Source organism: Taudactylus pleione, unplaced genomic scaffold, assembly GCF_031769625.1.
Source record: "Taudactylus pleione unplaced genomic scaffold, aTauple2 ptg000066l, whole genome shotgun sequence".
Classification (NCBI taxonomy): Eukaryota; Metazoa; Chordata; class Amphibia; order Anura; family Myobatrachidae; genus Taudactylus; species Taudactylus pleione.
Genome location: NW_028284468.1, coordinates 8016841 through 8041332, shown reverse-complemented (window position 1 = coordinate 8041332; position 24492 = coordinate 8016841). Strand labels below are relative to the sequence as shown.

The 24492-nt window shown below is 42.5% G+C and overlaps 1 protein-coding gene across 1 annotated transcript in view; it reads right to left on the bottom strand.

Moving 5' to 3' along the window:
* KY (kyphoscoliosis peptidase) overlaps positions 1 to 9082 on the bottom strand; it is a 38443-nt gene extending 29361 nt beyond the window's left edge. The window contains exons 1-2 of the mRNA XM_088466645.1: positions 8968 to 9082; positions 6954 to 7016 (exon numbers count right to left, since the gene is read on the bottom strand). Of these exons, the coding sequence (XP_088322771.1) occupies positions 6954 to 7016; positions 8968 to 9082 (178 nt within the window). The remainder of the gene's footprint in view (positions 1 to 6953; positions 7017 to 8967) is intronic.
* Positions 9083 to 24492: the final 15410 nt, after the last annotated feature.

Here is a 24492-nt window from a genome sequence, read left to right as displayed (position 1 = left end):
TTTATATTTAGTGCTGCTAAAAGAAATCAGTTTATTATACGAGGGGCTGTAAAGGATAAATGATGAAGCTGATTGTGAGAGAAGCAGGTAAATCCTTTGAAAATTTGATTAGGCTTTTAAGTCTTTAATCAAAAAGTAAGGGGACATCGGACTGTTCTTTACATGTGCCACTTTAATGTGTCTGAAGGTTTTATTTTCATTTACATTGGTAAAAATTTGGCTAAAATTGTGCTTTGCATCAGAAGTACAAAACACGTAATATTTCTTGTATAGGACAAGCTGGGATCACTGCAATCGCGGAGGTCATGAAAAAAACTTTTCTATTTCATTCTAATTTCCCACCAGGCCAGAGCAGGTAGACCATTGCTTCCCATCATGGCCATTAGGCTGCGCCTCATATCAGTCATACTGTCCCAACATAAGGTGTAAGATGGTTGGACTGGCAGGAGTAAGGTCAAACACTGAAGTGCATAGAGTGATCAAATATCTGCATCTAAAGGGGACATCAGCAGCTGAAATTCATCAACTTGTCGAACTGTACAGTGATAACGTCATGTCACGTAAACAGGTTTGGTGCACTGCCTATGATAACGGCATGACAGACGTTCAAGATGAGCAGCGATCCGGCCGGCCAAACACGTCCAGCACAGATGACCATTTGTGCTGCATGGAAGGTCTGATTCAGGAGGACAAATGCATACAAGTTAGTGATTTCCATCCAGGGGCAGAACTATGGGAGACAATGGAGGCGCTTGCCGCCGGGCTCCAGCTCTGAAGGGGCACCTCCTCCATTGTCCACAACATATTCACCCCACTTAGGGCTGTAACTATGTACTCAGAGAGTACCACCACGGCCGCCCAATACATGGCACCCCTTCCCGGCACCTGAGAAGTCACCATACACTAGTGGAGAACTCCATGTCACACCATCAGCTGCTGCTGGGGGGGGGCACCAAATTATAACTTGCCTCCGGGCGTCTGGGATGAACTTACGCCACTGTTTCCATCTCTTTGGACCATTGAAATACTGTAGCACCTGGGTTGAAGGCGATAAACAACCAGCCGTGAAGTTCAGCAAGCCGTCATGTCCTGGCTTCAGGCACTTTATAAGTTTATACTGATATCTTCTATGCCAGGATAGATGCCTTGGTGTACCGATGGAACAAATGCTTAGACAAGTATGGGGACTATGTGGAAAAATAATCTGTACCAAGGCCATACTACTGATTATACATATATGCTTGAGTTTATGCAATGAGAGGTCTTGTTACCTTATTTATTGAACCACCCTCATACAGTATATATACATACCAATCAGGCATAACATAACCACCTGCCTAATATCGTGTAGGTCCCCCTCGTGCTGCCAAAACAGCTCTGATCTGTCGAGGCATGGACTCCACAAGACCTCTGAAGGTGTCCTGTGATGGTATCTGGCACCAAGAAATTAGCAGCAGATCCTTTAAGTCCTGTAAGTTGCGAGCATGTTACTCTATTACATGTGGTCCTGATGAAATGGCATGAGAGCCCCAAAACATTGACAAAATGTTTGACCATTGGCTTACATGCCTTACATACTTCTCGTATCACAGAGAAACAGCATTTCCCACTAAATGCTACTGTTGGAGCTTCAGGAGTAATGTCAGGTGCACACCAAGAGTAACAATCCAACATTTTTCTTTTTTTGTCTGATAGCTAAAACGATTGAAAGAACATCCGATTTCCTGTCTACACACTACACAATTATCGTTCCTATATAAACAATACATTTCCCTAAATATTGTTGAAGTGTTGTGTTTAAATGCACAACATCATGACCGACAAATGTCGTGAGGCACTCCTGATGTCAGGAGCCAATCCGATTGGATTTTGGAACGACAGTCGGCCCCAGGTGCTGTCTACACACTGTGCAATAATCGGAGTGGGCAACTGAGAATTGGCTGATCGGACACAATATTGCACAGTGTGTAAATAACTTTGGTCGGGGTAATTCATGAAAACTGTTCAACAAGCAGAAAAGATGTTAGGGGAGATTTTCTAAAGTACAAGCAGATGTTTTATTCATAATTAAATCTGCATCAGAAACATTACAGATAGACCATTACCGGTAGAATAGTTTTCATGAACAGCTGGAAAAATATGGTATTAAAAGTTACTGGGACATGAACCAAAGTGTCTGTGAATATGGGCATAAGCACTGGGGACTGTTTACATTACCCCCTTTAAACTGTGCTAAAAGTCAATTTAATTAGGGTAATTTAGAAAACACTACTGTTCAATTCTCTTTTGCGATGTCAAATGCCTATATTTGCAAAAATGTAGTACAGTATTACTGGGAAGGTCTTGTAAATATGAGTTCTGTGTATTGCGAATGTTTCTGGCTGTGTTAACATGAGGTTCTTGACATTGCATTTATATTTGTACCATAATGAAAGAAAGTTTGTATCGTTTCAGCTGTCAAAAAAAAAATGTAAATATTGGATTGCTCCCCTTATCTTTCAAGTCTGTACCTAACCAGGGGTGTTTTAAGGGAATCAGCATGGCCAGCGGTTCAAATCCCGACAGCGGAAGCCCGGCAGGGGTGAAGATCCCGAACGTCCAAATGTAAGTATAAACCAACCTAATTCTACCCCCTAGCCCTCCTTTAGGGGTGCCTAACCCTAACCCCCCTCTAAGTGCCTAAACCTAACGCCCCCTTCCCCGTAGCCTAACCTTAAGTCTCCCGGGGGGGGGGGGTACCTAACCAGAACCTCTCCCCGGGGGTGCCTAACCCTAACAGCCACCTTCCCCTAGCCTAACCCTAACCTCCCAGGGAGTGCTTAACCCTAAGTCCCCCCCGGGAGCCCCTAACCTAACACCTTCCCTCCCCCCGCAGCTGTCCGCGCCCGGCTAACCTTCGGTCGGTAAGCCGGTTGTCGGGCTCCCGGCGTAGGTCTCATGACAGGCGTCGGGATTTGACGCCTGTCATTAGACACTTTCCGGGATTAGACAGTCGGGAAGCCGGTGGTCGGGATTACGTCTATCGGCTTCCCGACTGCTTTCCATTTTAAGAGAGGAGGGGGCCCGTGTGCAGCCTCCATTTGGGCCCACTTTTTTCTGACAGCGTACTGAGCGCAGTAGATTCTGGCTTAATGCCAGAATCTACTGTACATGTTCCGGTCTCCGGTAAAATGGCGCCCTTGCCTTATTCCCGGTGTTCTTTTTCTGATCATGCTCGGGCTACAGGGAAATTGGCCACCGCCATTTTCCCTGTGATTTTTGCTGCTCTGCAGCGCCAAAACATGTTAATTGGTTGAATTGCATAACGCGTAGTGGCGCGTGCACTTATTGCTCTCTCTGTGCATGCTCCATCTATCCACACAGACACATGAGAACGTCCTTGAGATTTGCCAGGGTGAGTGGCTCGCAACTTTTGTTTATAATTAGGAAACTGGACTGGACTGTTTAATGTCAGTGTTTACTCAAGGAATTGCAGAATTGGCGCGTTAGGTAAATTCATTAAATAAATTTCTTTTGGTACAATGCTCATGCTTGTATAGTTTCACCAGGTTTTGCTTTTATTCATACATTTTAATATATCACTTTTTTTCCGTAAACAACTGAACGCTTTTAAAGGTGAAGATGAAGAGCATCAATTATGTAACCGGGCTGTAACTAGGGTCGTGCAATGTCCATTTGCTGGGCGCCCGCTGCCTGGCTCATTCTCATTCCAGCTCCCGCAGGGCTGTCAGAGCTTCAGGTGAGGAGATGGAGGGATAGTGACGTCTGAACATGGGGACAGGGCTACACAGGCTGAATGAGTAATGAAGACCTGTGCTCCGCAGCTGAAAACTTTCAGCAACAATACAAGAAAGATGTTGCCCAAGATTTCAGTGACAAACTAATGTTCCTGAAGCAAATTTATAGTACAAACTTTAAGTTGGAAAGCAAGCCAAATGAACGTCTTACAGAAATCCTAGAACTAGGGGGTCTATTCATGAAGCAGAGAAGAGCCCTGTTTAGTTGAAATCAGGGCTCTTCTCTGCTTCATGTAATTCATGGAGCTAGTTTACCGTGGAGAAGTGTTTTACTTCTCCAGCGCACACCCCTGATCCCATGCCTGCATCGCATTACCATACTTTTGTATGGTGAGTGCGATTCATGAAGGAATGGAAAGTTCAGCTTTCCGTTCCTCTCCTGCGGTACAGATTCGCCATCTGAGTATGGCGTTATCTGTACCGCAAGCCATACAGAGCAGGGAAGTAGCATACTTTCCTGCTCTCTGCCCGGCACTCGGCGCTGACTCCTCCCTCTTTCCCAGCGTCCATTGCAGCAGGTCTAACGTGACCTGCTGCTCTCAGACGCCAGGGCATGCGCAGTGAGAAGCGGGCATATCGGGCTCCCGATATATCTGTATTTTCACTGCGTCCAGGAATCACGGAGGGGCCGGACAGCACCTGAAGACGTCAGAAAGGTAAGTGTACATTAAAGGCTACTAAACATCACTATACAGTGTATCCGAAAAGTATTCACAGCGCTTAACTTTTTCCACATTTTGTTATGTTAGAACCTTATTTCAATCTGGAATAAATTCATTTTTGTCCTCAAAATTCTACACACAATACCCCATAATGACAACGTGTAAAAAGTTTTTTTGAGATTTTTGCAAATTTACTTTAAAAAAAAAACACTAAGAAATCACATGTGCATAAGTATTCACGGCCTTTGCTATGAAGCTCAAAATTGAGCTCAGGTGCATCCTGTTTCCACTGATCAGCCTTGAGATGTTCCTACAGCTTAATTGGAGTCCAACTGTGGTAAATTCAGTTGATTGGACATGGTTTTGAAAGGCATACACCTGTCTATATAAGGTCTCACACTTGAAAGTGTATGTCAGAGCACAAACCAAGCATGAAGTCCAAGGAATTGTCTGTAGACCTCTGAGACAGGATTGTCTCGAGGCACAAATCTGGGGAAGGGTACAGAAAAATATCTGCTGCTTTGAAAGTCCAAATGAGCACAGTGGCCTCCATCATCCATAAATGAAAGAAGTTCGGAACCACCAGGATTCTTCCTAGAGTTGGCCGGCCGTCTAAACTGAGCGATCGGGGGAGAAGGGCCCTAGTCAGGGAGGTGACCAAGAACCCGATGGTCACTCTGTCAGAGCTACAGCATTCCTCTGTGGAGAGAGGAGAACCTTCCAGAAGGACAACCATCTCTGCAGCAATGCACCAATCAGGCCTGTATGGTAGAGTGGCCAGACGGAAGCCACTCCTTAATAAAAAGCACATGGCAGCCCGCCTGAAGTTTGCCAAAATGCACCTGAAGGACTCTCAGACCATGAGAGACAAAGATTGAACTCTTTGGCGTGAATGCCAGGCATTCTGTTTGGAGGAAACCAGGCACCGCTCATCACCAGGCCAATAGCATCCCTACAGTGAAGCATGGTGGTGGCAGCATCATGCTGTGGGGATGTTTTTCAGCGGCAGGAACTGGGAGACTAGTCAGGATAGAGGGAAAGATGAATGCAGCAATGTACAGAGATATCCTGGTTGAAAACCTGCTCCAGAGCGCTCTTGACTTCAGACTGGGGCGACGGTTCATCTTTCAGCAGGACAACAACCCTAAGCACATAGCCAAGAATATCAAAGGAGTGGCTTCAGGACAACTCTGTGAATGTCCTTGAGTGGCCCAGCCAGAGCCCAGACTTGAATCCGATAGAACATCTCTGGATAGATCTGAAAATGGCTGTGCACCGACGCTTCCCATCCAACCTGATGGAGCTTGAGAGGTGTTGCAAAGAGGAATGGGCGAAACTGCCCAAAGTTAGGTGTGCCAAGCTTGTGGCATCATATTCAAAAAGACTTGAGGCTGTAATTGCTGCCAAAAGTGCATCAACAAAGTATTGAGCAAAGGCTGTGAATACTTATGTACATGTGATTTCTTAGTTTTTTTTTAAATTACATTTGCAAAAATCTCAAAAAAACTGTTTACACGTCATTACGGGGTATTGTGTGTAAAATTTTGAGGAGAAAAATTAATTTATTCCATTTTGGAATAAGGCTGTAACATAACAAAATGTGGAAAAAGTGATGCGCTGTGAATACTTTCCAGATGCACTGTATATATCAATATATAGTGACTTCTTTTAGTAGCCACTTCATGTTGTACATGAATACACCCCTAGGACTAGGGTGTTTCCCAACATCACTATTGCTTTGTGCATTTTCCTCAGTTTGCCAGCATCTCTTTCTTCTGGGGGACATACGTTCAGTATGAGGGGCAACATGAAAAACTATCCTCGCTCATTTATGGGCAAGAGTGATTGAATGGGCTGTCTATGCTCAATATTAACTGTCACGTGGCACGAAAGATGGATTTTTCCAAATTGATTACTGCAATTGCAGAAAAGCAAACTAGAAATGCACTTCTAATACGAAATCTACAATAATCTAGTACAGTATATGTATACCGCATTTTATTTGTAATTTAATAAAATTAAGCATTAAAATAAATTTAACATACATTTTAAATGCATTTTTTATGTGTTTTTATTTTTTTTTTAAGAAAGAGGGGGTGGAGGCCTCTTCATTTGTGTTTCCCCCGGCCTCTATGAAGCTCTGAAAGGGCCTGCCAATAGTAGCACATAGCCTGCAATGGGAAATGCTGTCTCCCTGTGATACAAGAAGCTTACTGCATGCAGCTGGTAAAATATTATAATATATAATTGCCAGTGCGGCACCAACCTTAGCAAGATGCATGCCTGGTGTTTCTTACCTATAATAAAATGCAACCTAAAAATGTAAACACCCTTTTAGCAATAACTACTTAGCAGCTATTAGCTACTTAATAATTGGCTTGTAAATATCTCACTCTAGCCCTGGCTATGAATATACCCAATGTCACATACTGAATATATGGTTACCACCTACAATCTCCATCCAAGTTGAAGGAGAAAGCTCAGCAAGACTTACCTTGGCTCTCATAGCTACTGATCAAGTGTCTCGCAGCAAGAGGCATCCTCAGAGAAGGGGTCACTGTGTGGGGGGATGGTAATCAGATGTCATTGGGCTATGCATACAGTAAGTGATCACTGACCAGTAACAATAGACAAAAACAACAATTATAATTTCATTCATTTTCAGCTGTGCCAGCAACTTGGGTCACCTGTTAGGTCAGATATACCACGAAAAATAAAACACTGTGATTTTCACAAAAGTTTTTCAAACAAAAATAATAGCAAAAAAAAATTAATAATTACAGAATGAAATGGTGTCTTATATATTTCATGTTGCCAGTAAATTAAGTTCTGAAGCGAAATACACATTAATGAGACCTTTGGCTTAAACACTGCCATGTACATAATATCCGTGTTAATCACTGGACTGCCAGTAATAAACAATAATTAGTGAAAAAAAAGCTTCTAAAACAGTTACACAATTTATTCATTATAGTGTGAACAATTTTCAAATGAAGCTTGCTGTGATTAGTTCAGTTGCATTATCACTACTACTGATACAAGCGGTGCAGAAATTATGCCATTTGGCAGAGCGAGATTATTTAATTAAAATAAGGCGGGTAATTTACTTAGTGTTCCTTAATCTGCGGAAGGGCGCATAGCCATTCTCTCTTTTCTTGCACAACTCTGATCTGGAGGAAATCAGGACCCCTGCTATACTTTCAATATGACGCGTTTTGCAATTCCAGATGCACTACAGCAGAGAATTGTATTTCAAGGTGCAGTTCGAGCCATGAAACTAAATTTTTAAGCAGTTCCGTTATCCTCTCTCTATTATTAATTTAATCCTTACATGGGACTAAACAGAGTGAAGATTAGGAATGTTTCATTTAATGAAAGGGTTGAGTTTGGACTTTTCATGTAATTTTTACACTTTTGCACAGAAACTTCTTCAGACCTTATCAGTTCCCTACAAACCTTGGCGTACTTTGGGCCTGATTGTCAGTTGGCACACAAATTAGAATGTGGAGCCATCTTGTTAGTTTTTGCAAACTGCGCATGCACACATTGCATTGAACATACACATCTTTGTATCTCCTGGGTCTGTTTGTCAAATGAGCGTGGGAGGCAATTAGGAGTATGCATGGACGTAACTATCTCAAGGGCATGTAGCGGAGTTGTGTCCTATTCTGAGTCATGTGTATGACAAGTGGACACCATTTTCAGTCACATCTTTTCCAACTAGCATGGGGTAGATGTAAGTACCAATTGATAATGGTTGCTGTAGTGGATGGAAGGCTAGGTGCTGTGCAGTCGCCGAAATGCATCCAACGGAGAATATAGGTGGATACTCGCACTAGGCTCCCGTTCACGTCTAGTCTATAGAATTTCGGCGTAATCAGGCCATTTATGTTGATATCCCCAAAGACTGAAATGTAGACATGTAACTGGAATTGGGCTGCACAAATCATATAGATGCACTGGTGCAAATCAAGTGCGTTTTGTAAATGAGGTCCCCATGGATTTATATGCAAATTAGTTTTTATTTAATATTACCTATATTAAAAATCTTTATAGTGTTGATGTTTTCCTCTTACAATCTTGCACCAGAATTGCAGCTAAATCCAACGCCATGCCATTACAGCAAAGTGGCAGCGATGTCACATTAAAATTCTTGTTATTGTTACAATTATCACATTATTCCATCATATACTAACATCATAAAATAATCACACTCAATTAGCATTTATAACAACTATTCTTCATATACTGTCTGAATATTGCAACCTAATAACACCTCTTATTGAAGCAGCCGACATTAATATGGAGTATGTTTTTCTTTACTTTCAAAGCAATTTCCTTATTTTGCCCACATCAAAGATGGCTTCTCTAGCACCAGAGTCTGAGCAATTGGTCATCTGAAGTTGTCTTGTTGTTATGCTCTTAACATATTTTATTTAGTGCTTTTACACACACCATGCACATCTACAAGCAGAGGTGTTAGCATAGCTGCATTGATTTGTTTGTACCTGGTTTCTGGTGACCAGAATTCTCATCTTTGTCCACTCCTGTCTGCTTGTCCTGAGACTGAACGACAAGCATCAGATCTATGCGTAAGGAGTTACAGTCCTGCCTTATCTCCATAGCTGGTAGCACACACTGAACCGGTGGTGTCAGATGAGCAGGGAGCTGCTGCAGTGCTTGTGTAGTCTTTCTGCAGGGCAACAAGCAGCAGCCTCCAGCTTTTACTTTCCCAGTCCTCTCTCCTACCCCCTCCCTACAGAGCCAGTGCTAACAAAATTCTGGTTGCAGCTTCCAGCTTTCCATTAGCACCCTGGAGAAAGGGGACCCTGAGGATTCTGGACTCAGTTACTCTGATAAATGAGACCCCCTGCGGATGGGGTTTCCTCTCGTTTTCCCTGGGACATGGTTTAGCAGCAGTTTGCACACCTGTTCTGTATTATGTGCCAGCCTGCTCTGGCTCTGCATGAGCTTGTTGAAGCGAACCCTTGGGACAGTAGCCAAGCTAAAACCTTATTTAAACTCTAAACCAAGTTCTTAATTCTAAGGTCTCTTGTGGTGTACATGAAGCTGGGTCTGTGTATACAGAATGCAATATGATAATTAGATAAGGAGAACAGACACCAAGGAGAGGTGATAGAGTGGTCAGATCATACATATGGCAGGATTGCACCCTGTGGCTTTCAGGGAATCCTATGACTTATAGTTCCACTTCCACAACAGCTGGAGAACCACGGGTGGGCTAAGCATTCTTTAAGCATTAAACTATAGATACTGTGGGGCTGTTCTGAGATTTGACTACTGAAAGCAAAGTGCAAAAATGTTATTCCATAAGCACAATTTTTGCAGATTATGCAAGAAAAATGCAGCAATATGCTGCAAGGGAGATTCAACCATCTTTATGGCAACTGGGATGCACTTTGCTCTTACGACTCTGGGCCTGATTCAGAGCCGGACGCTCTGACCAGAGCGCTCGCTCTGAATCAGGGCCCTCCTACCTAAACTTGGAGCGGCCTCTTGGACGCTCGCATAGCTGTGGGTTACCACCCAGAGCTTATGTGAGCGTCCATGATGATGGTCGCGATGGTCAAGACCATCGGGCTTGCGACGAGACCCTGCGGTAGGGTCTCGCTGCTGCAAACCCTGGAGTGATTTTGGCTCTATCAGAGCCAAAATCACTCCCACTGACATCACTAGTCCCATGGGAACGCCTCCGTCTGGCAACCACGCCATCGACAGCACGCCCCCTTTGGTGCGAGACCCCGAGCGACGGCTACCCCGTCGCTCGCCGGGTCTCGCGCATGCGCACGACGGAGCTCCCTCCGTCGTGCGCTTGCGCATTTGAGTGCCATCGACCCTCTTGCGAGCGTCCTGCGCTCGCGAGCGGGTCTGAATGAGACCCTCTATGCGCTTATAGAGGCAGTGCGGAGGTGGAGTGGGCGTGCAGACGTAGCCAAAGTGCAGCGAGTACAGGTTTATGCTAATGTGTACTGTGTCGTCCTCAAGAAAGACAAGTCCGCACCTAACTGGAGACGGATCCCTACCGGGTGCTCGAACCCTGGTGCAAAATTTGCGCTGATAATGATGATGATCGGCGGCCACTTCTTATTGGCTGAGCTCGTCTGAACCCCTGCCATTGATACTATTACTATTCTATTAATACACTGATATTTTCAATCTGTCCGCAGCAAGAAAGACGATTCCCATTTGATCTTTTAAAGGGGAAGATAATATATGTTTGTACTTACTTGAACTTAATTAGTACTTTCATTTTTATTTGCATCTGGTTGCCTTTTATATGACTATGGACCTCATTTATCAACGAATTTTATCATTCCCAACGAGTGATAAAACTTGTTGCATATAATAAATGGTGGTCCGGCCAGTCCGATCCCAACTGTCATTTTTCAAACAGATGCCAGTTGGGATCTGATTGGCTGGAGCAGCATTATCATATGCAATGAGTTTTATGACTCATTGTGAATGATAAAACTCGTTAATAAAGGGGGCCCTTTATTATGTAATAATAACACTGTCCAGATATAGGTGAACTATATTATATATGAATTGTGTACTGTAAATGTGCATATCCACTACACGAGTGTAGAACGACTGTACGATTACAAGATCGTAATCGTTCATCATTTTGTGCAGTGGATAATGTGCATACACTGAACGATATGTTGTTCAGTGTGGGCACCCTCCCTCATCCCTGAACATGCACAACCTGACGATCTCTTCAGGTTGGCCTGCATGGTCAGGCGATGACAGATGCCGACAATGACCAGCGGGAGTGCGCATCGCTGGTCGTTGCCGGCATAATTACTGCACGATTGAGCGGGTCTGGTTCTCTGAGTACCGGACCCACCCGAACTTTCAGATCCGAGCCGAGATCCGAATCTGGCTCTGGATTTCCTGCCGGACTCAGATCTCAAAACGAGGCAAAATGTCATCCTCCTGCTATCAGATTCTCACGGGTTTTAGATTCTATAAAGGTCCCGGTGATCGGCGCCATTTTCACTCCGGTTGAGGAGAGTGAAGCTAGCAGACGTGTGTAGTCAGTGTCACTTGTGTAATTACTTACAACTGCAGTGCCACTCTGTGCCATGTTGGAAGCTGAACTGCCACATGTTAGTGCCGCCCACTGCTGTCGCTTAGCTTACTCAGCCAGCTAGCTGGATGCAACCTTTTGGCCTAAACTAGATTAAATCAATATTGTGAGGTGGTCAAAATTTACTGGAAATGACTGGAAATAAATATTATTGAGGTTAATAATACTGTAGAGACAAAAATAGGCCCAAATTATGTGATTTAAGCTGTTTTTATGATTTAAAAAAAAAAAATACAGATCCAAAACCAAAACACACAAGGGCGGTTTTGGCAAAACCAATCCAGATCCAAAACACGAGATGATACAGATCCAAAACAAGGGGGTCGGGGCACATACCTAGTTATCGTTCAATCGTTCATTTTAATCGTGTAGTGGATATGCGCCTTAAGTTTAGCATTTGCTACTATCACTGTGCAGCCAAATCTCCCTACAGTTCTCCCCTGGGGAAAAGCAGGAGCATAGGCCACCTTTGCAGGGCTGCATGCATCTTGCAATATGGACAGGTCTGCAAGATAAGAAAAGTGCTCTCTTTTTGGGGGGGTGTCTTTTAAGCTTGCAGATTCGACACAAATTCAATCCAACATACATGAGCCCCTGTGTGTTATCAGAGCCGGTATCAGGCAATCAGCTCAAGATTGCAGTGTGTTTGAGCAAATATAGTCACTGCACTGTAGGGTGGAGAGGCAGGATCAGCCCATGTGTAACCACATTATATTATTTATCTGCACCTCCCTGGTGAGCATCTGCATTAAACATCAATTCAAATCACTAGTTGGCAATAGTATATTGGATGGTATGTACTAATGAGCTGAATAATGCACCTAAGGCATGCTTGCCTACCCTCCTGATTTGGTCGGAAGCCTCCCGAAAATCAGGTGCCGCTCCCAGGAAGGCAAGCAATCCTCCTGGCTGCCGCCCACCCCTCTTACCCCCCCCCCCCGCAATTACCTTTGCAACCCCGCAGCGGGGGGGACGGGGACGTGACGCGATTCACGCTAAATTATGTCATTTTGGCCCCGCCCTTGCTTCACAATGCCTGTAATAGCGGCATCGTGTGGCAAGGGCGGGGCCAAAATTACTCATTCGCATGGCCCCGCCCACGAATATTCGTAGTCTGACCTAAGGGGTATATTTACTAAAGTGAGAGTTTTTAGAAGTGGAAATGTTGCCCATAGCAACCAATCTGATTCTACTTAACATTTAACTAGCACCTTCTAGGAGATAATAGCTGGAATCTGATTGGTTGCTGTGGGCAACATCTCCACTTCTAAAAACCTGCACTTTAGTAAATTTACCCCTAAGTGTTCATACATAACCAAATAGTTAAATAATGAACAGTGGATTTCCATGTTTAGAGGAGTTACTTCTTTATCTAAGGAACCTACCCATTGTTCCTTTACTTGTTGCATTTGTACTTATAACTTGTCAGTTTTATTCCCATTTGTAAGGGTCTATGGAAACTTTGATTGTAATAATAATAATAATAATAATAATAACTACCTTATTATTAGTCCTAGGATCACATACGTTTGAGTTCTACTGTGGTGTTAAAAGTTGGTTATAGCCACAATTTAACAAAAAATATCATCGGGGCAACCAGGTAGTATTCAGTGAACTCCGCTATACTATCCTGCAGGGGTAAGGGCTAACTTTCCCATGTGAGAGCCAGTTTATGGTGGAAAAGGTTTCTGGTTTACAATGGAACTTAAAGCTATATTTGGTCTTTCAGTTCCTCTTGGTTAAATAAAGCAAAACAAGTAGTAATACACAATGTTTAAAAACCTTTACACATGGCATAAAAATGTTTTATTCATGTAATAAAAAGTGATTTTAATCTGTTATTGCCATGACGACATGGCGAATAGTACAAAACCCCATACTGTATCACAAGTGGTACAAGCACTGTGGCAATATTTCTGACAGCAAATATAGGCTTGTTATTGCATCAACCAATATATGGAAAGGATCACCGTTGCCAAATGTTATAGCTGGAGGGTATATCGAGCAATGTTATAATGAGATTTGTTGCAGGCAAAAATGCTGAAGGGGTCATACCTGACTTTGGAAGTGGCCACAGAACCTATTTCCTTCATTAAAAAAACTTTTTTAATATGTTATTATATGTTATTAGAAGTGTCAGTATAATTATATTGCCTTTATGGTTGTGGGACAAAGGCCTCTATGGTCTTTGGAAAGGATGGTCGAGCATTTGGTTGCTACACCATCTATCCTTCATGAATCATACATCCAATAATGTACCTATAGCCAATAAATGCAAGTTAAGATGAGTTTTACATATGGTAATGGTATTTTTAACATTAGCATACTTTTATTGGATATCATAAATATCAATATTAAGTGGGTAATATGCCAGGTTCTGTTTAATAAGTGGTTTGGGCAGCTGGTTAAAATATGTGATCATGAGGTTGCTACCTGGAATATAAATCTTCACAATCTATGTCATACCCCGGATACAGACCAAATATGGCTCAGCTTTATATACCAATAGTCGCACAGTCACTGACCTCATGAACAAAAACTGCTTCCACACTATACAAAGCAATTAGCCCGAGATTTCACCAAAACATGTTATACTGTTTGCTATAGTGATTATCCAACATCTAAGGAAGATGCTGACCGGTTCTATCTTCCCTATTGTCAGTATAGCTGCTACTATTATTTCTGTTGTCTGTTTATAAGGTGTCAAAACATTATGCGGTGTGGTAGAGTGGGGAAATAGAGCATAGTACTTAAGCCCTGAGGTCCAATGAGCACAATAACGTACAAAGGTAAAATGCTGTAAAGTACTGTAACATGGGTTGTTACATAGGAAGAACATTGAATGATAAAGTAAAATCACACTCATCACGCAATCTTCCAGAGCGATGGAACATGGGCCTCTGAAACAAGCAGATTAGAATTAATATTAGTTCAACAGCATTATTTTCCTGTTGGTGATCTGCTTTTTAAATTTCTTATATCCTTCATATCTATAGCTGCATATGCTTTAGCGTAAGAATATTAATCAAAACATGTGTACGCAAACCGCCCTAGTTTACATGTCATCCAGGGTTTAATTGATTTTGAAGACTGTCCGTTGTTTTTTAGCTTTTCCTGCAAAGACTTTATCCCCATCAATGTGACTTAGTAACAAAGTTATTAAATTAAAATTGGCCTTCCTAAAAATAGTTGTTCTAGTTGATCCCAGATAACATTGCTATTATGGTTGTTCACTGTCATAGAAGGGATTAGAAGAGGAGGATTAGGTAGTAAGTATTTTCTGGATTTATTGTGCCAACATTACAGGCAGAGCTTTATGGGATTATAACAAAGGAAAGTACAGTATAGTTCATTACTTTACAGTAACAGGAAATTGCAGCTAGTTCATCTGCAGACAGTATCCTGTAATCTATGTAATTTATAATCTTCTGGCACTTATAGAGGATGGTAGCATAGCAGGTGCGAAGGATGACAGACATTAAAGGGTTTGATCACTTAGAACAAAAATCAGGAGATACAAAGCTAAAAATAAATTTTTACATGTTACATATTAAAGTGTTCAATCTCAGCACTGACATTATATTGAATATTATATATTAAGGGAGAGATGGCAATGTGGCATTATAACTTTGACTACGACTGGAGGAGATTGCAGTATTATAATTTATTAATAGGGAGAGTGGTGCTGTCAATGCCCGCAGTTGATTATTAAATAATGAATAAAAATATTCAAAGTAAATGACTACACACAAGGAAAACATACTGACACAGTCACACACACATTCGAGAGGTTACTATCCCTATCAGAGTTAGTCTGGTCCAGAGGCCACACATGGCAGGACATTGGCACTCATATTGGCATACACACAGGAAGACATTGGCACACACAGAAAGAGATGATCACAGATATTGGCACACAGACCTAGGAGGATAATAACACAAATATAGAACACATACAGAAACAATCAAACATATCAGCAAAACGAGACCAAAGGGGCTGAAGTAACATATGTCAGTGTTACAGGAAGATGACTGCCAAAAATACAAGGACCACATTTATGAAGAGCACTTGGTGGCTGATTTGGACGGGCATAAATGAGGAGTTGTTGCATACAGAGCAGGCACAAATTTAGGCATTTCTGTGTATAATCCTCCTATTCTGAGTAGATGGAATTTGCAGAGTTTGTTTATCCATTAAATTGTGGGCGTGTCATTGGAGTGCAGTGGGCGTGTCATTGGAGTGCAGTGGGCGTGTCATTGGAGTGCAGTGGGCGTGTGTCTAACACTGTGTGATTCTGCGTTGTGCATCCGGGGAAGGGGAGCCTGTTACTGCCGGATCTATTGTACCCAGCTAGCATGGGGCTGGTACAAGTATTAATACTAATGATGATGGTTATGGAGGCTGAAGTAAAACCAATGAGTGGGGCATATGGACTTGTTGTGAATTGTGTTAGTTTGGCTATTTTTCCATCCTTTAATACTTGATGATTTAAGGGCCTGATTCAGCAAGCAACGCAAAGGAGAAAACGCAAGCACTTCGCCGATGTTTTTGTATTGCGCATGCCAGTGCAGTTGGGTAAGCGTTCGCAGACAACACGCAGCGTGCACGCAGACCCCTTCCGATATTGATTGACACGATGTGCCGTTTGTGGGTGGTGACAGGGGTGGTTGGGCGAATGCAGGCGTACCTGTTTGCACATTGGGGATGGTAAGTTGCTACCAATGCCGCCGGGATGACACTGGCGAGAGTGCGCTGGCTTGCGCACTGGGAACGCTGGATTGCGGCCGATGTAGCCGGGTTGACACAAGCCGCCGGGCTGGACTGGTGCTTCAGGAGGTAGAAGCACACCGTGCTGCCAAGATGACACTAGCAACATGAGCAGGTGGGATGCAGGGTGTGCCGCCTGGATGGTATAAACAGCAGGAGAGAAACACAGTAAACTAGCTCATGAACTCAACTGGAATCAGGAGACTGGAACAACCGGAAGTACAAGAAACTCTATCACCGGCATGGAGTGAAGGACTGGCTGCAATTTAACAGATACCGGGCCCAATCCAAGCACGCCCTGTAAGCCTCCCTAATGACAGATTCCAGCACCTGGCCTGTGCACACAGACAAGATAATTAATTAGTGTGCAGCTGATATAGTACAGAGACAATTACTGAACACATGAGATCAGCACACAGGCAGACAGGAATGAAATGCAGTGTCTCAGTAGCATAAACTGATCTGCTTCACATGTGCCATTAAGGCTTCTTAGATATGATCAGTAGTTTTGTGATATTTCAGATTTTCTACCATTCAAACTCAAAAAAGCAATGAAATTCCCATCATAAAAGGCTGAAGCCTTAATGGACGTGTTCCTTGCGCAATACAGATATGGTATGCCATCACATCATTTGGTTAACTGCACATTCAGCACTCTCATGGCGTGAGATTGCTGCCACTCACAAAATGGTGGAGCTGCTAAGTCACAGAATTGTGTGCTCATTGAATACACACATGCAGTCTATGCAACTGATAGTCTGAGCAGTTATGTGGCACTCACATCCCACTCAGTGCCCACAATCATCCCATTCAGTCACCACAACAGCAGCTCCACCATTTTGTGAGTGTCAGCAATCTCACGCCATAAGAGTGCTGAATATGCAGTTAACCAAATAATGTGATGGCATACCATATGTGTATTGCGCAAGGAACACGTCTATTAAGGGATAAGCCTTAATGATGGGAATTTCATTACTTTATTTTGGTAGAAAATCTGAAATTTCACAAAACTACTGATCATGTCTAAGAGGCCTTAATGGGACATGTGAAACCGTAAAGTTTTTTGTCTATGGAATTTCATAGATTTTTTACTGCAAGAAACAAAACATTTTTATATATATTTATATCTATATATATATATATATATATATATATATATAACTTAATGCAACATAATTTTTCTATTACTTTAGTGTGCAAAATACAAAAAATTATTTGGTAAAAATACTTTGCATCCTTCAAATATCATGAAAAAATAACAACTATAACATCTAATCAACAAATCCCAGTTTTCATGCTTTGGTCTACATACTTTACTACACATTTGAAAATTGCATTAATGTTAAGTTGTGGAATCCTCTATCACGTTATACAATACTGTTTGTTTCTACTGTCTTTAAATATCACTACATACAGTACTTTACAAAGCTTTGATATTTGGAGTAGAAATTTTGTGTATGTTTATTTTGCACTTAGCAAAACTGATCACATTGTATATCAGAGGTTGAACTGTATTTTGACATTACTATTATATCTACTTGTATACTGCTGGAACGTGAGACTATTACAATTTTCAATATTGTTAACAATTTCTCTAGTTATCCACCAACATATATTTTTCTATTTTTTTATATTACCGTATATACTCGAGTATAAGCCGAGTTTTTCAGCACAAAAAATGTGCTGAAAAAGTACCCCCTTGGCTTATACTCGAGTCAAGTGTAGCGCTGACCGGACGGAGTTCGGTCAGCGCTACACACTGCCAAACACACAGCCGCCGGAGCCGGCAGCTGCGTGTTTGGTGTAATCAGCAGCCGCTGAGAGTCTGTCAGACTCTCAGCGGCTGCTGCTGTTCCCACTGCGGGAGCCATCTTCCGGCTCCCGCAGTGGGTGATGGGAGACACGTCGTCATGACGACGTCTCTCCCATGCAAAGCGGCCGGAGGAGCGGACAGCGGCGGGACCAGGAGCGGGAGTTTAAGGTAAGTGTTTATTTTTTTTTTATTCTTTTCACGTCTCTCTCTACTAGGGGGGGGGGACTACAGGGGGCACTACCAGGGGGCATTATCAGGGGGCACTACCAGGGGGCGATTACTACAGGGGGCACTACCAAGGGGCATTATCAGGGGGTGATTACTACAGGGGGCACTAAAAGGGGGGATTACCACTGGGGGAACTACAAGGGGGGGATTACTACAGGGGGCACTACCAGGGGGGGATTACTACAGGGGGGATTACTACAGGGGGCACTAAAAGGGGGGATAACTACAGGGGGCACTACCAGCTGCTGCCATTTCCCACACTAGGCTTATACTCGAGTCAGTAAGTTTTCCCAGTTTTTTTGGGTAAAAGTAGGTACCTCGGCTTATATTCGGGTCGACTTATACTCGAGTATATACGGTATTTGATCATGTGATTAGGTTTGTACACTATTATGTGTGTGAAGAGGCAGTAGACTCATCTTATACTTTTTATTATCTTTCATTGGTTTTTCTTTAAAAAATTTTTTATTAAAAATAGCACCAATGAAGCTTTTAAAAACACTAGTCCTAAAGTTAATTTGAATACTTTGTTACTATACTTTCTATGTTAAATTCAATATGTAAAGCTATTTTTTCAATTGATATGTTAACAACCTAGCCATTTTACTTCAAATACCATAGACACCAAATTGATATAACATCAACATAATAAAGGTTTCTAAAAAAAAAAATTTTTATCTTTATTTAGTTTATTATAATTTAAAAGAAAAATGAAAATACAAAAAATGTACCAATGTACAAAAATATTTTTCATATACAAGTATATAACAAATGCAAATACCTCAAAATATTACACAATAAATTTAGATGTAAATTGAAAACATTAAAAAAAATGTATGAAGGCTTTAACTAAATGCATTCCATAATTAACATCACAAGATGAACGAATGTTAAACAGGAAAAAATCTCTTGGCACAATCTTTTACTAATAACAAAATCTCATCTTTTTAGTTTATACTAAGTATACACTGATCTATTATTTACTAATCTACACACAATTATGACCCTAACAAATGGCTTATTACATTACTATACAATTATCTATTATTGCATGAATAATTATACGTTTTGATTTAATTACCAATGGTAAAGTATCATGGGTGAAAATGGGAAGTAGCCTTGGGATTTAACACCCAGGCCTATACAATTAGATTCCTGACTTCTCCTGATAGCCTAGTTAATGCCTATTAAAATATATCAGATTTGTGCGTTTACAGGGTCGCGGGACCTGATGACCCGAGTTATTGGTGGAATGTTTTTTCAACTAAAATTCACAATGACTGCTCGCTTCGGCGCTATTTAATAGCCTCAAGGGATCAATTAGCCCACGGTAATCTACCACAGCTAAATTAATTCCAGACTACAATTTGAATGATTCAGGCAAACTCCCACAAACCCTCAAGATATCTAGTAATCTACCATAAACAGTGTCGGACTGGAGCATGAAGGGCCCACAGGGGGAATGAAGTGGTAGGGGCCCATGCTTAAGCGGTGAGGCCATCGACCAGAGGGTATGTGGCAATCCACCACAGAATGGAACCAAGCCTCCAAGTTGATCAGTGCTCCTCCTACACCAGGTAAATTTCATCTACTAGAGTAAAAATCTATAATTTTAAGTATGGAACTTGACACCTAGAAGTGGAGGGTGGGCCCACTGGCAGTGAGGCCCACCGGGGATTTCCCCTGTACCCCTGTGGGCCAGTCCAACCCTGACCATAAATACAGGTTGAGTCTCCCATATCCGGAATGTTTGGGACCATAAGTATTCGCTATCAGATTTGTCCGTATTTTGGATTCAACAAATAGTGTATGCATCTTCCCTGCAATACTGCCACATGTTTAAGTAATTGTTTTGATAGATAGTCTTGTATCACTTGCTAATACCTCTGAATAGGTATTGCCACAAGGGGAAGTATTTCTCTGGCCAGAAAACAAAGATATATGAATGTGAATGTGTGCTTGTGATGTGAAAAGGAAAAAGAAAAACTGAGGTTTTTGCTTTTTGAACTGTTGAAATAGACAGGGCCGGTAAGGTGTCCAAGAGGTGGGTAGGGCAGCCGAAGCAGTATACATAGCAGATATAACGGGGCAAAAAAACGGAGGTTGTTTTCTCAGCCGAATCCCCAATAGTAATCGCAAAGTCCATTGATAAGTTTTAGTGCCTCTGGGCAATGCGATCGGACCACATGGTGTAAACCGTGATTGTGACTTGGGGGTCGTGGGAGGAAATCACTGGTAAGGGTAAGTGTTATTGGAATACTTAAATTCTATCAGTGGAGAGTAACTCAAAGTAGGAAGCGATCGGACAATGCTTGGTATAATTTGTCCGGAGAGCAGAATAATTGCATAGGCTATTTTCTGTTTCCTCATTGTGCACGCTAACGGAAAAACGCTTAGCGGTCGGCGGTGCACAATGGGTGGAATTGAGTGGATGCAGCTTGTTTAATTCGTCTACTAGTCAAAATCTCTAGCGAAAGTAGTCAAAGCATTGTCCCAGATGGGTGCTAAGCAGGCGCTAGGGATGGTCAAGAAGGTGCTGCTTATGAATGGGCTGATTGGATCGGCAAGGTATATAATAAATGCGAAATATGGCGCTTATGCTACAGTGTACTGCGACATATGGGTCAAGATGACCAAAGAATGTATGAAACCCTTTCCCAAAGTTGGCAGTTTCGAATCAGAGGTACTGAGTAATGTTAGAGATAACATATGTTTAGTCAAATCTTTGAAAAAGAGAGTAAAGTATAATGATTGTTTAAAGCTGTGGCTGCACGAGGGGAACATGTGGCAAAACTGCGCACCATGAAATGGTGCGCCACACAATAGCGTACACACGTGGCACAGTAGCATGCCGTAAAACAGCGTACTTGTGCCGCAAAGCAATATGCCGCCAGGTAGCATACCCATGCTGCAAGGTAGCGTTACCGAGCATAAAGAAGATAGCGCATGTGCATCTCAGCCGCCATATGCGGCCGCAGATGAAAGTACAGCCGATACCAAAAATAATTAAAAAATCGTAACAAGTAACCTATACCCTGTTTTAAGTCACCTCCAGGAAAATGTCATTGTAGATGATGAACCCACTGTAATTTCAGCCATTTCCCTAGCTGTTAATTTACTAGATGTTCCACAGAGACAAGGAAAGGCAGCTGCTGAAATTGGTGAGATTAAGTGTATCACGGCCATAAAGGGGCAATTGTTAACATTTTAGATATTTAGGTAATCATTCATAATGTTGGAATGTTAGCATTAAAAAGTGATTCTGACCATAGTGGATGTTTTACATACATAATTTGAATGTACTGTATGTATTAAGTGTACGCAGTCTTAGTCATTGTGCATTTTGGTAAGATCAGGTGTCCTTGTTTACAGTAAATATTGAGATTGAGAACTGAAGTCAGAATAGTTACTATATATGTTAATAAGAACAGGTTTTTTTCTTTGATCTACTTGGAAGTCTAGAGGACAGATCCATTCGTTTAATTCACACTGAACAGCAGGAATAAACCCTGCAGCATATCTGCAGTGAAATTTATGCATCAAGGTACACATTGGCACATGTATAGTGCATGTTTTAAAGTACTGGAGAATTCATAATTAATCACAGCAAACCCAAATATGAAGGCTCTCTGTGTGGAGTTTGTATGTACTTCTGGACAAAATCCTTGCAATACAGCAGTTATAACATGTGGTGTGTTATACTGTATTATCTGTGTATTAGATAACATGTAAACCACATATAATATTGCAGTTATAACTGATTATGATTTGAAGGTTTGCTGAATATGCATAATACATTGTTTAAGATGATTTGTTGCTGTGCTCTGATTCATTTATGTCATGTTTAAATGATACTAAACTGTTGTTGCTTCATCTCTCACAAACAGGGCACAAGGTTGCAAAGGACAATTACAGCCATGCCAGACTAAGGTTAAATACTTGGGACACTGTCTAACCCAGGGGCTAAGACACTTGACAACGGACAGAATTCATGCCATACATTCCATGACACTGCCGCAAAACCAGCAGCAAATCTGTACCTTCTTGGGCATGTGTGGATACTGCAGGACGTGGATCCCAGGTTTTTCTATTTTGGCATTACCATTGCAGGACTTAGTTTCATCCTCAAAACCCGAACGTGTCATACACACTGTGGAGACAGAGCAGGCTTTCCTTAACCTTAAGGATAGTCTGATAAGAGCACCTGCCTTGGTAATACCAGATTATGAAAAACCCTTTGAGTTACTGTATATACTCGAGTATAAGCCGAGTTTTTCAGCACAAAAAATGTGCTGAAAAAGTACCCCCTCGGCTTATACTCGAGTCCAGTGTAGCGCTGACCGGACGGAGTTCGGTCAGCGCTACACACTGCCAAACACCAAGCCGCCGGAGCCGGCAGCTGCGTGTGTGGTGTAATCAGCAGCCGCTGAGAGTCTGTCAGACTCTCAGCTGCTGCTGCTGCTCCCATCTTCCGGCTCCCGCAGTGGGTGATGGGAGACACGTCATCATGACGGCATCTCTCCCATGCAAAGCGGCCGGAGGAGCGGACAGCGGCGGGACCAGGAGCGGGAGTTTAAGGTAAGTGTTTATTTTTTTTTTATTCTTTTCACGTCTCTCTCTACTAGGGGGGGGACTACAGGGGGCACTACCAGGGGGGGATGACTACAGGGGGCACTACCAGGGGGCATTATCAGGGGGCACTACCAAGGGGCATTATCAGGGGGCGATTACTACAGTGGGCACTAAAAGGGGGGATTACCACTGGGGGAACTACAAGAGGGGGATTACTACAGGGGGCACTACCAGTGGGGGATTACTACAGGGGGCACTAAAAGGGGGGATTACTACTGGGGGTACTACCAGGGGGGATTACTACTGGAGGCACTGAAAGGGGGGATTACCACTGGGGGCACTACCAGGAGGGATTACTACTGGGGGCACAACCAGGGGGAATTACTACTGGGGGCACTACCAGCTGCTGCCATTTCCCACACTAGGCTTATACTTGAGTCAGTAAGTTTTCCCAGTTTTTTGGGGTAAAAGTAGGTACCTCGGCTTATATTCGGGTCGACTTATACTCGAGTATATTATATACGGTATATTGTACGGAAACTGATGGCTGTGCGGCAGGTGTCCTCACACAGAAACATGGTGACGCTAGTAGACCTGTAGCATACTACAGTGCACAGTTGGACACTGTGGCAAGATCACTCCCTACGTATTTATGAAGTGTAGCTGCAACTGCTTTTCTGGTAAATAAGAGCGAGGACGTAGTATTACGGCATGATACAACTCTCTATACACCGCATGCAGTATCTGCTTTGTTAAATTCTGCCCAAACCAGACATGTCTCTTCAGCAAGGTTCAGAAAATGGGAACTAGCTCTAATGGCACCTGCAAATATTACCATTAAACGGTGCAATACCTTAAATCCAGGAACATACTTACCATATGTGCCTCGAGATGCACAAAGGGTGGAGGAAGGTGAGTCTCTGGTTAAAGGTGAGTTTTGCAGGTATACTGACACACATGATTGTATGGAAAATTTGAATCAGACCTTTACTGCAAGACCAGACATACGTGACACACTATTAGAAGATGTAGGTTTGACATTTGACACAGATGGGAGTTGTCATAGACAGACAGACAAAGGAGAATTATGCACAGGTTATGCTGTTGTAAATGATGAGGATGTTGTAGAAGCTGAACCAGGTGGTCCACCTTACTCAGCCCAGGTGGCTGAACTGGTGGCATTAAGGAAAACATGTGAGTTGGCAGAAGGTAAATCAGCTAATATATACACTGACTCTAGGTTCGCCTTTGGGGTAGTACATGATTTTGGGGCTCTTTGGCATCTTAGGAACTTTATGACAGCAGCAGGCACACCAGTAGCACATTCACAACACATAAAAGGACTTCTGACAGCAATCCAGCTACCAAGGGCAGTAGCTGTCATCAAATGCAAAGCCCACACATGTGAAGAAAACCCGGTGTCAATGGGCAATAACAGAGCAGATGAAGCTGGCAAATGGGCAGCAGGGTTGCACATAAATATACCAACTAACAATGTGATGGTCTTCCAGACAATAGACACATAGAAATTAATTGAAATG